The sequence below is a fragment of the Anneissia japonica genome, unplaced genomic scaffold (assembly GCF_011630105.1).
Source record: "Anneissia japonica isolate Jap-2015-1 unplaced genomic scaffold, ASM1163010v1 scaffold287715_len1027211_cov185, whole genome shotgun sequence".
Lineage (NCBI taxonomy): Eukaryota > Metazoa > Echinodermata > Crinoidea > Comatulida > Comatulidae > Anneissia > Anneissia japonica.
The window spans coordinates 183,257-201,218 of NW_022724789.1; the positions used below are offsets into that span (position 1 = coordinate 183,257).

Here is a 17,962-nt window from a genome sequence, read left to right on the forward strand (position 1 = left end):
ATAAAAAATTCTCGCCTTGGTTATTAAATGTTAATTTTCAAACCTGTATTGTTGAGCAGCATAGCAGAGCCGGCTAAACTGCGTATGCACTGAACTAGGAGATTCTTTGGTACCCGCTTCAATTCCATTCACTGCTGTCCTTGTGTTTCAGCTAGCGGGCTGTGTGTATAAAAAAGCACACTGTCTTTTGGAAAAGACGTTGGTGCTGTTGGTCTTGTGTGCACGTTAAAGATCGTAGTACACTCTTCAGAAAAAGAGTAGGAAATTGTCTCTTGGTGTGCTGCCCAATCACCACCAGAAGAACCCCACTGCAAATATGTCTTCACACTTTGTGGGCTATCCTTGAAGTTTACATGTAATAAATCCTATCCAGTCTAATAATATTGGGGTTTTGTTTGTTTTATTGTTAACTGTTGGTTTATATTGTATATTTCAGACTGTTTTCCAAATCACACCTTTGAACATAACCGAATGGATAGCAGTGGTCAAAATCTCAATCCCAGTAATTCTACTGGACGAGACTCTCAAGTTCGTTGCTCGTCGAATCACAGACGGTAAAAGCTGTTTCAAAGATATTCATTGGATAATTTCTATTATAGCTCTAGCAGTTGCTGTGTTATATTATACTCCTCTTTAACAATGGTAGACTGATAACTGTCCAATGAAAGACTGTACCATGGAGGCTAGCCACAAATGACATCATATTCATACACTGGACATGATTAATAAATCGTAAAAAAATTAATTGATTATCATTATTGATACAGACATCAATAAATATAAACGTAATTGTCGGGATGTGTTGTCAATATTCTGACTGACAAGGTCTTGTGTTGAATGCGTAGGCAGTCGCTAAAATCGGCACAAACATGCCTGCGAAGCTTTTAAAAGAATTGGCTTAGCCATCCGCTATAGACTTACTTACTTTGGAGTGGGTGTCGTCTATCCATAGTAAAACACAGTAGAACGTGTCATATAACTGAGTATTGATGCTTAGTGTCTGTACCCAGAGCCTAGTCAGTCACCTGATACTTCCCAGCATGCATGCTGCACCATATTTTCTACTGTGCAATTTGGTTTAATTTTTTGTTTTGTTTTCATAATTTCTATTTCTAAGTCACTTCATGACAAGAACCATCACACACATAAACTACATAATTCTCTGCTCATCTTTTCCTCCTTAACCTCTGTGCGACACTATCAATTTTTATGTGACAAATACATTTGCAATGCCCATATATGGATGTGATTTAACTTCTTCCTGCCCATATATGAGCAAATAATAAATGTCACGTAAGACTTGGTAGTGTGGCAAGAGCCTTTTTTTGTTTGAAATAAAACTTAATTTTGGTGATTTAAAGATATGCTGTTGTGCTAAACAAATAAAATTTTCAGATATGCGTAAATGATACTGTTCCTGTTTGTTGCATTGAACGGTAAATTGACAAGTTTAAGGATTTTTGCAGGAAAAAGTCTGCAGATTGAAAATAATTACCATTAATCTGTGTCTCATTTAAGCTAATGAATTACTTTCTCCTTTATATTTTACCAACAGTGTATCTTAAAAAAAAATATATAAAATATTGGATGGTGGATCAGGTGGTGGGACATTAACTTATCCCTATTTATTTTCCTTCTGTTTTCTTCTTTAATTTTCAATTTAAGCTTTGCATTTCGTATAAAAAGTCTACACCAAAGATATATTAACTCATCCATTGGCGTAATTTCATTTTTATAGCTAACTTTTTATTTGGTTTACTTATTGTTTGAAAAAATACATATACATAGGAACAAATTCAGAAATTATTAAATTGTAGATGTTTCATAATATGTTCTTAATATTCTAGGGGAAAAAAAAGTTTGTTCCAATTATTATAGATAAAAATGTTTGTATTGTTTGTATCATATTATAAAATATATTAAATAGTTCTTGATCAGATTATTACTCTGGTTCAGAACAAACAAAGCAACACAAACAGTAATTATATCCTCATTATAGAATGCATTTAAAATAGCTTTGACAATCACCTAAAACATGCTGTTTTCAGTTACTCTCACCATGTTTGATCTGTTTGAATGATTGATTGACAGACTTTGTGTGTACTGATTTTTCAGAATTAACTGTTTACTAACTAATACTCATGGTTGGATGTAAATATTATTTTATCAAGTCTTTCTGAGAATATGACTTGTAGCATTTGATACGGGAACAATTTTGTTTGTTTATCTTGTCATGTTTGTAATCGGTTTTAATTTAGTATTTTACAGTAAACATCTACAGATGCTGACAGTTAGTAGGAGACGAGAAAATTCTGAGAAGTCAAATATATTAATGAAAACTGTGACAAAGAAATGTATGAAATGTATAACAAAATTTGAAAACTTTATAGGTTTAATTGTTCTGTGAGAAAATCTGTGTTGTAAATAATTACACTTAAACTAAAGGCAAAATCTCTTTCCTTTTTTTTTTTGGATAATTTAACAATAATTTGTTAGCATTCCAATTAATTATTTGTTGATGAGCAAGAAATAAATGTAATGTGGAAGATTTAAAATAGATGTAATACTGTATTCACTTTTTGTCACTGAATTATTAGTCAATAAATTTGTATTTAGTGGTTAGATAAGGAGTAATTTTAGGGGGAAAAATGAAAACCCGTATTTTTACGTGGTCATAAATGTTTGTGGGAAATGTTCACTAATATTTAGTACTGTTAGTACAGTATTCACCTTTATAGCCAGGTGTTTAGCAATGAATTATTGGCTTAACTCATTTACAGCATACTTAAAAATTTGCAAAGAAAATATGCATGAAGGTGTTGCTTTTTAATGCTCCATACCTAAATAATTTCATGATTGGAAAGTCCTATGTTTTGAAAAATACAACTGGTAGTAGGTCATTCTTCATACCAGAAATACATATACATATTTATGCAAATATAGTTGCCCTCCAATTTGAGATCCCTGTAACACCAAGATCCCTCTAATTCCAAAGCACTTTTCAAAAGTACCAACTAACAATCTTAATAATTTAAACAAAGCTAGATTGAAGACGGAACCCTGAGACACCCCATATTTTTAGGTCCCAAAAGTGGTTGCGAATTGGGGGGTAAACTGTATCCTTATTATATTTTGTTTATTTATTATTAAGTGTCCCCAGAATGCCAGCCAAGAGTTTAATTCACTGATTATAACACTAGAATACAGTAGTTAACTTACATTATGCTCTGTCAGTGTACACACACAAAAAATATATTTGATAGGCTCATATATGACCTTGATGATGTCATACCGCACTCTTATATGGGTAAATCACAGGTATTTGTCGCATTAATCTATAGGTGCCTATAGTAATTTGAGTGTATTAATAGATGGCATTTAATCTGTTCATGACTTGCTAAGATGTAACTGTACTTACAGATATTTCATGTCATATTTCTGTCAGGGCATTATGTCCTCAATATTGCTTTGGCAACAGGGGGAGGTAGTGTGAATGATGACATGTGCAAGATTGTGAGAAGCCTGGTAAATACTGATGCAATGATGCCTAACACAGCAAATACATGTCTAGTACATCCTCCCTCTAGTAAATTTATCTGCGACTACCCAAGTTTTTGCAATAATAGATTATAACAGGATGCATTTGTTAAGCTAGTCAATCTGTGTGTGAGTTTATAATGTATTTAGTACAAGTTACTCCAGTTCTCAGAAGTTGATCAATGTTAATTTTCTTTACAAAGCATTGTTGAGGAAAGAGTGGAAGTACAGTAGTCTCAATTGCTGGATTGTCTAGCAATGAGGGGTTAAGGCAATGTTAAGTTAAAAATTTGTAATTTCGATTTGGTCATGTGATTATTCAGACCAGCTTGATCATCGGCAGTTGTTTAATTAAATTGAATAATCGTTAGTAACTGCTGAATGTATTCTCAAACTCAATTTTATACATATCTACAGGTTTAATTGTTGATTTATTGTATCAAATGTATTCTGTATAAAAAATGAACTTGAAACGTCCAAAGTGTGCCATCAATCTTCGGGTAAGGTGGCGTTTTGTGGATCTACAATGATTCTTTGTCAGTCGGAAAATATATATTCTTACGATAAGTAAGAAGATGCCTATTCAATTTTTAAACATTACATGCCCTTGATTTTCACTGTTATATTTTATTCCTCCCTGAGAATTGAATAAAATGTAAAATACTGACAATTTGTTATATTTTTAACTGTACTGAATTGAGAGTGATTGATGATTGTTTTAATTGCATGGTGTTTATAATTAAATGGGTGCTGACAGCAAATTCAACAGCATGAAATACACACTACTAAAATTGGAACAAGGTAGCCTTAAAATACCACTTAAGAATTAGATATTCGAGGTATGAATTTAAAGAAACCCCAGGAAGAAATTACTGCGAATAAGATGAATAGAAAATGATTTGTTGAGATGGGTGACAAAATGGAGAGATTTTAACCTTGGACATGCCGATGGATTTCAAGTTGATGAAGGACGTCAAGAAAATTAGCCGACAACATCCAGGCTGGAGGTAATAAAAGTATTTTGGTAAGATAATTAAACGAATGCTGAATAAACATCCACCAGGATATGCAAATCGTTGGACACCTCGGTGAAAACTAGAATTTTTAGGCTAGTCATCCCCGAATCCAAGACTAACACTTGCAACTCATTTTTTAGCAATAATATATGACATTTATTTAACTTTAGTTGCTTCATTCTTTCTCATATTTTGCTTTTAATTTTTACCTCCAAGGCTCACTTCTTGATTTTCATATAAGCTAATTGGTATTCAAAATTGGTATTTTAATTTTAGATTAAACAAAGTTTCTGCATTAATCTCATTTCCATATTTCACTTCTTCTTTCTATTCTATGTTTGTGTCTTGTAAAGTGTTTTAGAGTTCAGATCGATCACTGCACTATTTCAGAGTCACTATAGACAAAAAAGAAATGGAGGAAAAATTCAAAATCCCTGTGTTCTGGCAAAATTGTCACAATTATTCTCAACAAAAAACAATTCCACTCTCCATTCCAAGCCTTATAAAAAGATTTGGTTATAGAGAATTGAGGATCTTGGATAATTGTTAATTATAAAGGTATAATTTGACGTCGCACTGTCCTTCGGTAATAGCATGCTTGCTTCGTATTTTTTCGATGAGTCTTAAGCATGCAATTTTGTTGTGTTGTGATTCATTTAGTTGTAATTAATAAGTTTCACATAATACTTAATTTGTTTGCAACTGAAATGGAGCAATACTATTTCACCTTAAACCTAATTTAAATATTATGTTACAATGTTTCAATGATAATTTAGAAAGTCTGCTATTGATAGTGCAAAATTGAATTTAAAGATTTTGTTTGGAAAATTCTAAGTATGTCTAACATTATCAATTTTATACTTTATTAATGTATTTGTGTTTATTTAAAATAGTTGCCCCAGAAAAGAAGAGGAAGTAAGCAGTGAAAGGAAGACTTAAGATTGGCAGGAGGTCCCATTGTGGTCTGCACGTCTGCGAGATGCCATTTACGAGATCGTCAAACGGTTGTCCAGGTGGCAACCTAAACATCGCCAACAAGCTCTGCTTGCATCATGAAAAGCGGAAATAATGGTTTTAGAAAAATGTTCTTTCGGCATTTGTACAAGATTTATGAAGATGGGATTAGAGGTATTGCGATCCAAGTTAGTAAGATAAGAATAATTGAATAGTGCCTCGATTTTGTCAGAATTGGGTCTGCTGTGTTTTAAGTTGTTTTGTATTTCCCCCAAATGATTGGTTTGAAATCTAGTAATAACAATAATAATAATTATAATAATAGTCAAATACTGGTGTTGATAAAATATGATTGTGAACCTAAAATTACCCACACTGTGTTCTTATTTGATCCAAGAGATGTTGTTAAAAGTACTATGACTTCAACCATTACAAAATATATATTGTTACAAAACAACATACTATATATGCTATAGAATGAATATTTTATTATATTTATTAATTTGATTCAAATAAAGTTATGAAATTTATTAATGTGGCGTAAATAAAGACAGTAAAATTGTTACTGCAGGATGGAACTCCACCGGATGTTGGTGATTAGATACCTTATACTGTATTCAAAAATATCATAATTACCAAAGTACAGTAATATTTATTCATGTAGTAGTTTCCCCCAGTACAGTAATTTAAAAAAAAAAAAAAAAAACCTATGTTCAATTAGGGTTTGTGTGCGAGTGATTATTAATAAGGTAGTAATGTGTGTATATATTTGTGTGTGTGCGTGTGTGATATCACAAAAACAGACAAATCGTGGTCTGTGATGCATTTCATTTGAAATCTGAAATCAAAGATAAAATTAACAGCAGTAGCAGTAGATGAGGTGATGAATTGTGCTGACTATTAAAACAACTATTTTATTGTGAATGTATTTTTGAAAAATTGTACAAACATGAAATTGTAAAAAATGTGTCTGTTTTCACAAGCTTCTTGTACAGGATTAAAACATTAAATTGGGCATTGAATAAATTTTAGTCCTATTCTATTTATGGTATGGATCTTTCCGCTAAGCTTGTCCCTTGGATATTGTGCTGATTGGCTAGTTGTTAAGTTTGACACATTCATTCTAAGAAAACTGGTTTAAATTGGCTAGATATGTTGAAACCAGTTAAATCTGGATGAAACCAGGAATTTTGGGTTCAATGGTATCCAAAGCAGATGTGAAACAGCATATTATATTCAATAAAAACTTTTTTTTTAAACGATGTACTTTTTCTAATTTACTATCTTTATGATTGCTTATCCCATATAATTTTTGTTCTTTTCTCGCCTGTAAACAGGTGTTAATAATCCTTATTTTCTGTGATATGGAGCTTTCCTTGTAGAAATTCTAAAATTGGTTACTCAAATTTTAGTTATCATATGGACTTTGACAGATTCCTAAATAATATTAAAAATATACATTTATATACAGTACAATACCTCGCTTATAATTTTGATTTCTATTCTGACACCTGGGTACAGGTGGTCATTATCATTTACATATTATCCTTAGTTCATTCTGAACTTTCTATACAATGTTATAATACTAATATTTTGATATTTTTGGTATCTGGCATTAGAATACTGTAACACATTGAGAGTAGCTTTTCCAGAATTTGAAATGATTTTTTTTTCAAAACATAAAACCATGGTGCTTATTTCGCTACAGAAATACTAAACCTTCAAGTTAGTAAACATCAACTCTATTTTGTAATTCTTTATACTGTATTAGAATGAAAAAGACCAGTATGTGAAAGTGAAAATATGTTGAATTTTGTTTGCATCAATATTTTTTATTTGAATATTTAAAGTCGTTCAGGTATGCAAATCAGAGGTTAAGTTTTGGTGTGGTAGCCCTGTAAATAATATTTACAAGATTTCATTTTAATATCACAACTTACCTCAAGTGTCTGAAGATGTACATTAGAAATAGTTAAATATATTGTTGGGTTTTGTTTTGTATCTTAATATACTTTTTTTTTTCCTCCTACATAGGTATGTAATTTGTTTTCATTGGTTTAAAATTATAGATATTGACAATAATGTTTCTAAATCAGTGGGTAATTGCAATAAAAATATAAAATATTAAAGAAATAGAAGGAAAACAACATGCCTACTGATTTTTGTTTAAACCATCATTTACAGTAAAAATAAAGAAGGTAGTTCAACATAAATAAAATTTTGCTAGATACTTAATATCAAACAAAACCAAAATTTTTGAGGAAGTTAAGAAAAGTACTAACAGGAACAGTATAATATTTATTTTATCAGTTTTAGGTGTATGAAGTAGTATAGTAGGCCTAGTATATAAGGTAGTTTCCTTGATAGGGAATGTACGAAAGCCTTAAAATCAATTTTCAATCGTTCATAAATTTAAACTAAAAACAGAAAATTCATCAAGTAGAGTAAAGGAAGACACTTACTGTGTTGTACGATTGTCGGCCGACGAATCCAACTTCGATGAATGTGAGCGCTTGACGACAAGACACCATTTCATGATTGTCGGTTAGCATGCATCGTCGTCATTAAAAAACGATCTGTGGCATTGCGTTCCCTATAGAATCGCCAGGACCGTCGGGCGCATTGATTGCAGGCTTAAGACGACAATAAGCAACTTGATTCATACTAAAATAGGATAAAAGCAAACATTACCTGGTGTGGTAAAGATGTTTTTCAAATCTTACCATATGTTAAAGATAACGAGGAATGTATACTAGTCATTGTCAACATCACAAAAGAGGGCAACGCTATCTGTTGCTTGCTACATGAAAGTAACATTTAGTTTTTTCTAATCGTGATTCAGTTCTTAGGTTTGTTTATTTCTTTACAGCTGTATTGTGTAGGTGTTGAATAAATTAACAAATTGCTGCTGCAAAATATTGTTTCTTTGTCTACTTACTTTTCAAAGGTCAAACTCAAGTCCTTAAAAAAGGTGAGGATAAAAGATCTGTTTTGTTTTTTATAAAGGAGTCATAAAGGGTGTGACAAGGATGTTTATACAGTACATTTAACTGCATTAAGCCACAAGGTTTATTTTTATGAGCAAGTGCTTTCAAGCAATCTGTCAATAGACATTTAATGTGCATTGATATAAAGCCCTGGTATTCAACCCTAGCCCGCAGGCCAAGTCTGGCCCGCCAAAGATGTTAAAAAATAAATAATTTTCCGGCCGATTTTCAGTACCGTACTCACACGAACAAGCGCCCGGGCGCTTAAAATATTTTTTGCACTTTTTGAGGGGCGCTTATTCAAACAGGGCGCTTATAAAAACAGAGTGAAAATTGAGGGGGCGCTTATGGAAATAGATGAAAATTGAGGGGTTCTTATGAGAACTTATTAAATCCAAGAGGAACATTTTGAATGAAAAACGATTATATAAGGACATCAGGAAACCGCAAATTACGAATGGTGCTGTGGCGGAAAAGATAATCGTCCAGAGAGCATATGGCTTGTCATGACAAGAATGTCGTGAGTACAGTATTACATAACAGCAGAATAGCAGATGAAATTAGTGGTGGTGGTTAGCTTGTTTGCCATCGGTCGATTGAGAATAGCAGGACGGCATGATCATTGCCGGTTTTCTTGAAAACTTAGATGAGAATGTGTTAAAGGTGCAAATTGTCGGAAAAGGAGTAGTAAGACTAGGCTATAGACAAATGAAAGAAGATGAAAGTTGGAAATATACTGTCTGTCAAAGATATCCTCACTTTGATATTGACTAAAGGAGAATGTGATTCCACTCCACACCTCAAATCATGCCAACATCCAGTCTCAGGATTGATTGGGTTATTGAGGGGGCGTTTATTCAAATTAGAAGGGGGCGCTTAAGGAAATTTTCTCGTTATGAGGGGTGCTTATTCGATAGGGGCGCTTATACAAACGGGGTGCTTATTCGCGCGAGTACGGTACCTGCAGAAAAAAATTTTGTTAATAGAAACACAACCACCTACTCTGGCATTGTCTGGCTTTTTCTGAGTGTATGGTAGCTAACTGTATCTAGTGGCATAGAGTATTGGCATGGAGAGGGGGAGACTAATGGGAAATAAAGGATTAAGTGGGGAGGACAATCATATGATGCGAAACCTACCAGCAACGGATCTGTGGAGAGGCTTGGGGCATGTCATTCTGTTGAAAAACACTGTTTTAAAAACATATTTTACAGGAATCTAGCTGTGTATTTTTGAAGTAAGTTTGTTTGGGTAATGGGGAATGTCTGGCTCTGGCATTGTTTTAAACAACAGTAATTAGTACTATCAGTGCACTCTCTCATCTTTACAATCAAGGCGTATCATAGTTGATGTTCAAAAAACCAATGCTAAATTGGAACTGACCACTAACTTAAAATTTGAACACCCATTATGTAAATTATTAATGCAGTAATATGTCAATGTAGTGTTGGACAAGTACTGTACAGTACAGTACTGTGATTTTCTTCTTATTATTATTTTTAAACAGGAAATCGACCGAAACAAGGCTATATTCTGGTATAGCAAGACTTTTTTAATACCTCATTTAGCGAACCCGTTGCCTGCCAATAATGATTTAGAATAAAAATATTTTTGGCCAATTAGCCACCCGCCGCCATGAAACTATTCAAATTAGAAGGGGGCGTTTATTCAAATTAGAAGGGGGCGCTTATTCAAACGGGGCGCTTAAGGAAATTTTCTCGTTATGAGGGGTGCTTATTCGATAGGGGCGCTTATACAAATGGGGTGCTTATTCGTGCGAGTACGGTACCTGCAGAAAAAAATTTTGTTAATAGAAACACAACCACCTACTCTGGCATTGTCTGGCTTTTTCTGAGTGTATGGTAGCTAACTGTATCTAGTGGCATAGAGTATTGGCATGGAGAGGGGGAGACTAATGGGAAATAAAGGATTAAGTGGGGAGGACAATCACATGATGCGAAACCTACCAGCAACGGATCTGTGGAGAGGCTTGGGGCATGTCATTCTGTTGAAAAACACTGTTTTAAAAACATATTTTACAGGAATCTAGCTGTGTATTTTTGAAGTAAGTTTGTTTGGGTAATGGGGAATGTCTGGCTCTGGCATTGTTTTAAACAACAGTAATTAGTACTATCAGTGCACTCTCTCATCTTTACAATCAAGGCGTGTCATAGTTGATGTTAAAAAAACCAATGCTAAATTGGAACTGACCACTAACTTAAAATTTGAACACCCATTATGTAAATTATTAATGCAGTAATATGTCAATGTAGTGTTGGACAAGTACTGTACAGTACAGTACTGTGATTTTCTTCTTATTATTATTTTTAAACAGGAAATCGACCGAAACAAGGCTATATTCTGGTATAGCAAGACTTTTTTAATACCTCATTTAGCGAACCCGTTGCCTGCCAATAATGATTTAGAATAAAAATATTTTTGGCCAATTAGCCACCCGCCGCCATGAAAAAATGGAAATTTCAGAAACAAATTTCTTTATTTATATTACACCTGCTGCTGCCTTCAAATCTCCAAAAATAAGGTATTTTTATTTATTCCTAATTTTATCAATTTAAAGCATTTAACCTTCCCATTATTATATTGTTTACATTCACCAATGTTCACTATTCACCAATGTTCACCATTCACCAATGTTCACCATTCACCAATGTTCACCATTCACCAATGTTCACCATCACCATTTAACATTTTACACATGCAATAGTCCTATATTTTAAAGATAGAAGAAAATTGTAACCCTGGTGAGGTACGATTTCACATGATTTGAACAGAGGAGCAGATGAACCAGAGGCAGGTTTGGAACAGTTACCAAATGGCCGTTGCGATGTCTGGTTTTGCCATCTGCCTGATCATGCTATATGTAGGCTTTGAGACCTCCATGCCTGCTTTCCTGCTACTATCACGCAAACAAGTTAAAAGGTTAGGCGCAATAGACCTTTCCGGAGTGTCTATCAAACCTAACTGACTAATCAGAACAGCGCTAGGAATACGCGCGCGTCTCACAAACACACGTGTTGTCCCACAAACGAACATGTTCGCCTCTGTTTAACACTGTCGGCGGGGCTTAGCGAAAAGGTCCATTGGAAATGTATTGAAGTTGTTTTATTCTATATGTAGGTACTGTATTATATGGATGGATGGATGGATAGAGTTATTCGGTGTAAACACCAAGGACCAATGAAAGTCTAAGGAAGACATACTACCAGTGGGGTCCTTCTTGTGGTGGTGATTGGGCAGTACACCGGGAGGCAATCCCCTACTCTTTTCCGAATAGTGTACCATGTTTTTACCATGCACACGGGCCATAATGAACACAGGAGGACCAACGGCTAAAGCATCTCATCCGAAAGACGGTGCGCAATCGTAACCAGCTGAAACACAAGGAGAGCAGCGATGGAAATTGAACCAGGGACTCTACGGTTCAGTGCACACACAGTGGCTACCGTCAGTTTTAGCCGACTGAGCTAAACTGCTCTTAAATATAATATCTATAAAGGCAAATAAAGAAATGATGATTGTGATGGTGGTGACTGTTTTCTCTAGGAAACACTTAAACAAAGTTTAAAAGTTCAAAGACGAGACTAGAAACAGTAACATGAACAATTTTAAAACTATAAATGAGGATAAACACACACACACACACACCTACATATACATCCAGCTTTTAATTGTTTTTTTTTTCCATATAATATACACGTATGTTGTAGCATTTGTATAGCACTATTCAGTGGCGGATTCAAGCGGCCATGCCGGCCGGCCCGGGCCAACGCCTTATTTTTTTTTTAATTATAAAAACAAAAGTTTTGTCTAAGATAAGAACTACAGTACTTGCAGCAGAGTACTGTTACTGTACCTGTAAACATAATTGAATAGGGTGACACTACCTGCTACCAATTCAATTGTTTTATATTTTTTTCAAACAATGTCTGAAGTCATTTCTACAGAAATGCCTTTTCTGGGATTAAATGTGGTTTTTTTTTTGTCTATGCCCCCTCGGGGGCAAAGAGATAGTCGTCTGGCAGTTAAAGATGGCTGAAAGGGTAAATCCGATGGATGTGCATGATTAGTCATTACTTATTACTGCACAAAAGTGAAAAAAAAAAATACAACACCACACATTTCCTGATGACCGAATCCCATGTGGATACCTAAGTAAACATAATTCAGTAAGGCAGTATAGGACATAGACATTCAATACTGTAAATCAACATAACAAAATTTATATACAGTACTTGTTTATTTACAATATATTGAGTCTGCGACCCTTGCAAAAATTACTGGGGCTCACATAGGTAATTAGGGCTCACCACATTGTAAAGAAATTGTTTCATTGAGAACCAACCCTTTACCTTGTGTTTTGAAATGTGACAATTTTTTATTTATTTATTTATTTTTTGTCTTTGCCAGCTCCTTGTTGAGCATTGCATGTCAGCCTACTGTACCTCTTCATAATGCAGATGGAACGTCAATACGGCTTGATTTACTTATCTACTGTGTCATAGCCAGTGAGTACCGTATAACACATTTTAAATGCTTAATGTTTATAACATGATGTATGTTTAATTAGCATCATCCTTCATAAATGATTCAATGTCTCGTAGTATCATGTGCCGCATGATGGCTTCCTGATTGAGACACGATTGTTTAGATTGTAACATTAAACAGAGAATGGGAAAAGTGCAGACAATTCCAGCAGATGCAAACAGATTCTGAACAACTGTGAGGTGCTCAAAGCTATTGACCACGCACAGTAAAGAAAAGCCAAGCACTAGCGTTATTAAGTATAGTACTACTCTTAAGATTCTTAATGTTATTTCGACTGAAAATGGTTTGTACTTCTGAGCAATGTACTCAAAGACTTCCTGCTGCACAGACACAAAATTCCGCGAGTTGAGCATGACAGCTGGTGGAGGATTTAACATCATACTCCTATTGAACAGTGGATATGATTGGTTTGTGCAAATCACTTGCGAATCCATCCGAATGAAATTTCTATTTACCCGATCTTCATTTTTATTTGTTTCAACTTCAGTCAAGTTCTTGTCTAAAACCTTCTTCGCAATTTCTATTATTGTGAATAAAAGATTTGAATACTCAGCTGTGTAACTGTTCAAGACACTTAAGATGTAAGCAACGATTCCTATTATGAAAACGTAGAATTTACTGAGAGCACCGGCATTTATGATCATACCTGTGAACGTATAGCCTATGATTTCTATCAGGTACAACATAATAGTGATGCACTTCCCTAGTAGGATGACTTCAACGAAGATAAAAAGTATCCATAGCAACATTAGTTGAAGAGATTTTGAAATTTGCGTACTGGTGAGCCAGACTTGAAACATTCGCATGAAGCAGTAGAGGAATGGAATGCAATTCAGTGAGACGATTAGTAAAAATACCACACAGTACGGTAGAAAACATGTTACAATGATGAAAACCGACCAGCCTTTACCTAGCTTAATTTTAAAGAACTTGTAGAATATTTTAATCCCATAGTATCCCGACTCCCAGAGTTCCACTCTAACAAGCATTTCCGCCCGTGCTTGAAGAACATAAAAAAATCGCTTTAATCCAGAATATGGATCATTTGGGATTTTTAAAGCATCCGGAAGATCAAATAAATCCAAGGATATGCGTGTACGATCATAACTATCTTCTATGAAGATTCTCTCAAACCAATCACTTTTCCAATTCAGTGTGATTATCATGCCAACCACAAATAAGGTGAAGATGCTGTTGGATAGCACGTACCACACAATGCAGTGAACCACTGCTGAATTACCATTTTGCACAACAGCTTCCCACCGCAAGTAGAAGTCCTCTTTGTCTGTGACGAACGCTATTATGTACGGTAGAAACTGGAGGAGGATGAACAGGAAGAGATAAATTAAACAACGTGCAATGTATATGTAGTTATTTGAATTACCTTTGAAAAACAGCCAGTACTTGGGTCCAGTTGGTATGTCAGTCAGGAAGCTCAAGTACTCTACCGATCTCCCTTGATAGATTTTACTCTCGGGATGAGAACGCATAAAAAATTTCAGCAGAAGTGGGAAATATAATGAGACTATAAAAGCTAGTAACAGAATAGTTTTCATCCAAGGGCGCACAGAACGTGATTTAGTTGTGGGATAATCATCCTGATGGTTCCAACACTCGTACAACATCTGTCCTTGTAGTACATTATAGTATGTATACATTGTGCTCTCTCGATCGTGTTTCTCTAAGCACACTTCTGACTCACGCAATATCAGTTCATTCGCAGTTGCCAGCAACGCTTTTGCTATGAAAGCAAGTTTGTCGCTGTCCGATGATGTTTTGAAACAATCCGAGTCTGGTGGTAAACTTGCATTCAGCCGTACAGTGTCCAACCTGAGGCTTAATGTTCCCAGGGAGAGGGATGGAAAGTCAAACGGAAGGCTTAGAAGGAACTTGCCCTTACTTCCCACGACCCAAACCCAGTGATACGCATCCACTACGTCAGAAGTATTATCCTGTAAATTGATTTTCTCGCCAAAGTTTAATTTCACATGAATGAATTTGGTGCGCTTCTCGAAGGCTGCTGTAAGTTTTTCTGCATTGTGTATCTGAATCTCGCAATGTGTAACGTACCCACGCCTCGGTAAATGTGTAGCCAAGCCTAGTTGAAAAGTTGCTATGACAACTAACAGCCAAATACTTATTAAGTACACCATTTTGATAACTGATTCAAATCAATCTGTAAAATAATAGATAAGAGACTATTTAATGATGTATATCATACAAAAATATTAACCTGTAAAAACAGTAAAGGTCAGTGTAAGAATTGATACGGTAATATTCTGTTAATAAAACAAATGACTAAGCTATTTGTAGGTGGTCTAACAATTTTCAACAGAGACAAACATAATCTAGGGGAATATCTATGGTGGGGGTAACCGTTGAACCTGGGATTAAGTCTAGAAAAACTGGGCAGTGTTGGGTCATTTTAAGCTGTTAAATGTTTTATGCCCAAACAAATGTTTCAAAAAGAATATAGAATTCTCCTTTATTAATCCAAATCAATGCCAACGCAATCCCAGCTAACACTGCCCCTGCTCTACTACTGACCTGATGTAGAATGGCGGTAGTGCAGTATGGAATGCACCCCCTCCCCATTTTAACAATTAGACTTGTGGAGAATAAGTTTAGGCCCAGTTGGTCAGTCAGGAGACTGGTGCTGGTGCATTTTGTCATTGATTGTGTGTTGAGACAGAAGGCATGGGCGGATCCAGAGATGTCCGAAAAGGGGAAGGGGCACCCTAGGGGATTGGGGCATGCTCCCGCGGATTTTTTGTTTTCTAGACGCCAGAAATTAATCTCTGATGCATTTTGTGCGATCAGTTTTATCATTTTTTTTTTCCTTTCCAAAAGGTGGGTAGGGGGTGGCACCCCTGCTGAAAGGCTAATTGAAAGTATCAAACAGTGAAATGAGATTGCTTATTGTTGTTGTTTCTACTCCATTAATCATTTATTTTTACATGATTCATTCAGGCTCACATACCAGTGACGGCTAGGAATGTTCCAGATGAAAAGTCTATAGGCAACCTCACTTACGCCATAGTTGGGACTGAGGCATGAATTTATGGCTATGGCACCTCTAGATGGCTGAAAATGGCACTCTCAGTGTTAAATTTGAATATATAATTTTCTTTCTCCCCATTATTTTTATTTTAAAAATATTAGGGTGGGGAGGTGGGGTGGGGGGAGTAGCTCCCCGTTGAATTCGTCTATGCATACTGTAAATGTTATCTACAATTCTAAATCTAATCTAAGTTAGGGAATATGTGAACTGTCTCTTATACACATCTAGATGTGTATAAGAGACAGATCCGGAAGATTTTGAAATATGAATGTGGTAAGACCTGTCTCTTATACACATCTAGATGTGTATAAGAGACAGGTGTACATTAAATCAGGGAGTTGTTATAGTGATTAAATGATGACGTACAGTATTACACTACAGTACTCCAGTCCCTTCTCAAACCCATTTATAAGAAAATTTAACTTGATATTTAATTACATTGTTTTTAAGTAATTAACTTACCTATTCTGGTTGAAATATAGGCATAATGCAAGCTTAACATTGTGTTGGTAGTGGTTGGTAGACTGTTTCCAGCACAATGGTTATACAGGAAACTTGGATTTCCTTCCTCATGGTAAAAATATTCACTCCCGCTAAGTATAGTTTGATAGGTTTACCATGGATGCATAGTACTTGAACGCCTATGGATTTAACATGAACTGAATTCAATACCTGAATTATTAGAGAATGAAAAGATGATACAAATTCTTCACCACGTTATGTAAAATAAGAACATTTTGTTTTCTTCACGATGTCCCATTGTACTATAACTAGACAAAGGCTACATCCTCAGTGGTATTACTACAGTACCACCGCCAGTCTTCGGAGTTACCATAGTAACCTTAACCTTGGCATCAGGTAGTACCAGATGGTACCAGGAACATCTGTTTCTTTTTATATTCATCAATTATTCTTGTTATCTCTCCATATAAACCTGGAGTAAAGAAGAATGCAACTCCTCTTCAATACAATATTTGTAGTAGCTAAGTTTATACCATTACTTTAGAACCTGGTACAGACAGTATTTTATACTGAACTTGAGTATTTTAATGATGAATTGAAATTGCGAACTTTTGTATTGTTGAAGCGATCCCTTGCTTCTGGATGGGTCAAAAACAATTTGCACATGAAATGATACTATAGACCAGAATCTGATATTTTATCAAATTGGACTTCATTTCGTTGGATTGGTGACAAATCATTAAAATTGATAGAATAGACCTATAAAAAATAGCCCCCTCCCCCCTCGCTGTTAAAATGCTCATTTAATCTGGGAAACATATTCCCAGACTCAGATGACAAACAAGCATGGCGGATTGACCGACATATATGGAAGGCAATCACCGCCAAAAATACAATTTTAGACAATAAACGTGCTTTCTCAAACAAACAACGTACATTTACAAATAAACAATGTATTTTTTAAAATAAACAACATACTTTTACAAACAAAGAACGTTCTTTTTAAAACAAACAACGTATATTGCCGAACGATGTATTTTCTCAAACGAAGAACGTACATTGTGAAACGAAGAACGTTCCATGCCAAACAAACAATGTACATTGCCAAACAAACAACGTACTTTCAACGATGTAAAATACCAAATGAACAACGGTCCATTATTTCCATGGGGTATTTGTAATTTCGCGCATCACACGCTGAACTTGTCGACAAGATAATGCCCTCACCATCAGTTATCAAGTTCTTGAGGATATTCCCCGTACGATTAAAATCGTACTGTTGGCAATTGTTTGAAGCACAGGATTTGAAGAAAGGCCAGTTGCGTAACTACCGCAGGTTCATTCAGCATGTTCAGCGAACCTGGGCCCCGAGCTCCACG

The 17,962-nt window shown here is 35.1% G+C and overlaps 2 protein-coding genes across 3 annotated transcripts in view; one reads left to right on the top strand and one right to left on the bottom strand.

The window, feature by feature from the left end:
* Positions 1–8,423, top strand: part of LOC117112565 (calcium-transporting ATPase sarcoplasmic/endoplasmic reticulum type-like) — a 67,293-nt gene extending 58,870 nt beyond the window's left edge. Inside the window, exons 23-24 of one of the 2 annotated variants that reach the window (XM_033255658.1) lie at positions 437–554; positions 5,447–8,423. In XM_033255658.1, the coding sequence (XP_033111549.1) occupies positions 437–554; positions 5,447–5,472 (144 nt within the window). In that variant the 3' untranslated portion in view covers positions 5,473–8,423. Of the gene's footprint in view, positions 1–436; positions 4,208–5,446 lie in introns of those variants that run through there. The other variant, XM_033255657.1, reaches the window with a different exon arrangement.
* Positions 8,424–12,161: 3,738 nt separating this feature from the next.
* On the bottom strand, positions 12,162–17,276 carry LOC117112584. The gene is made up of 2 exons (XM_033255682.1): positions 16,584–17,276; positions 12,162–15,236 (listed from the first exon to the last, which is right to left on the bottom strand). Exon 2 carries the CDS (start codon positions 15,211–15,213, stop codon positions 13,075–13,077), a length of 2,139 nt encoding a protein of 712 aa, XP_033111573.1. The 5' UTR covers positions 15,214–15,236; positions 16,584–17,276; the 3' UTR covers positions 12,162–13,074.
* Positions 17,277–17,962: the final 686 nt, after the last annotated feature.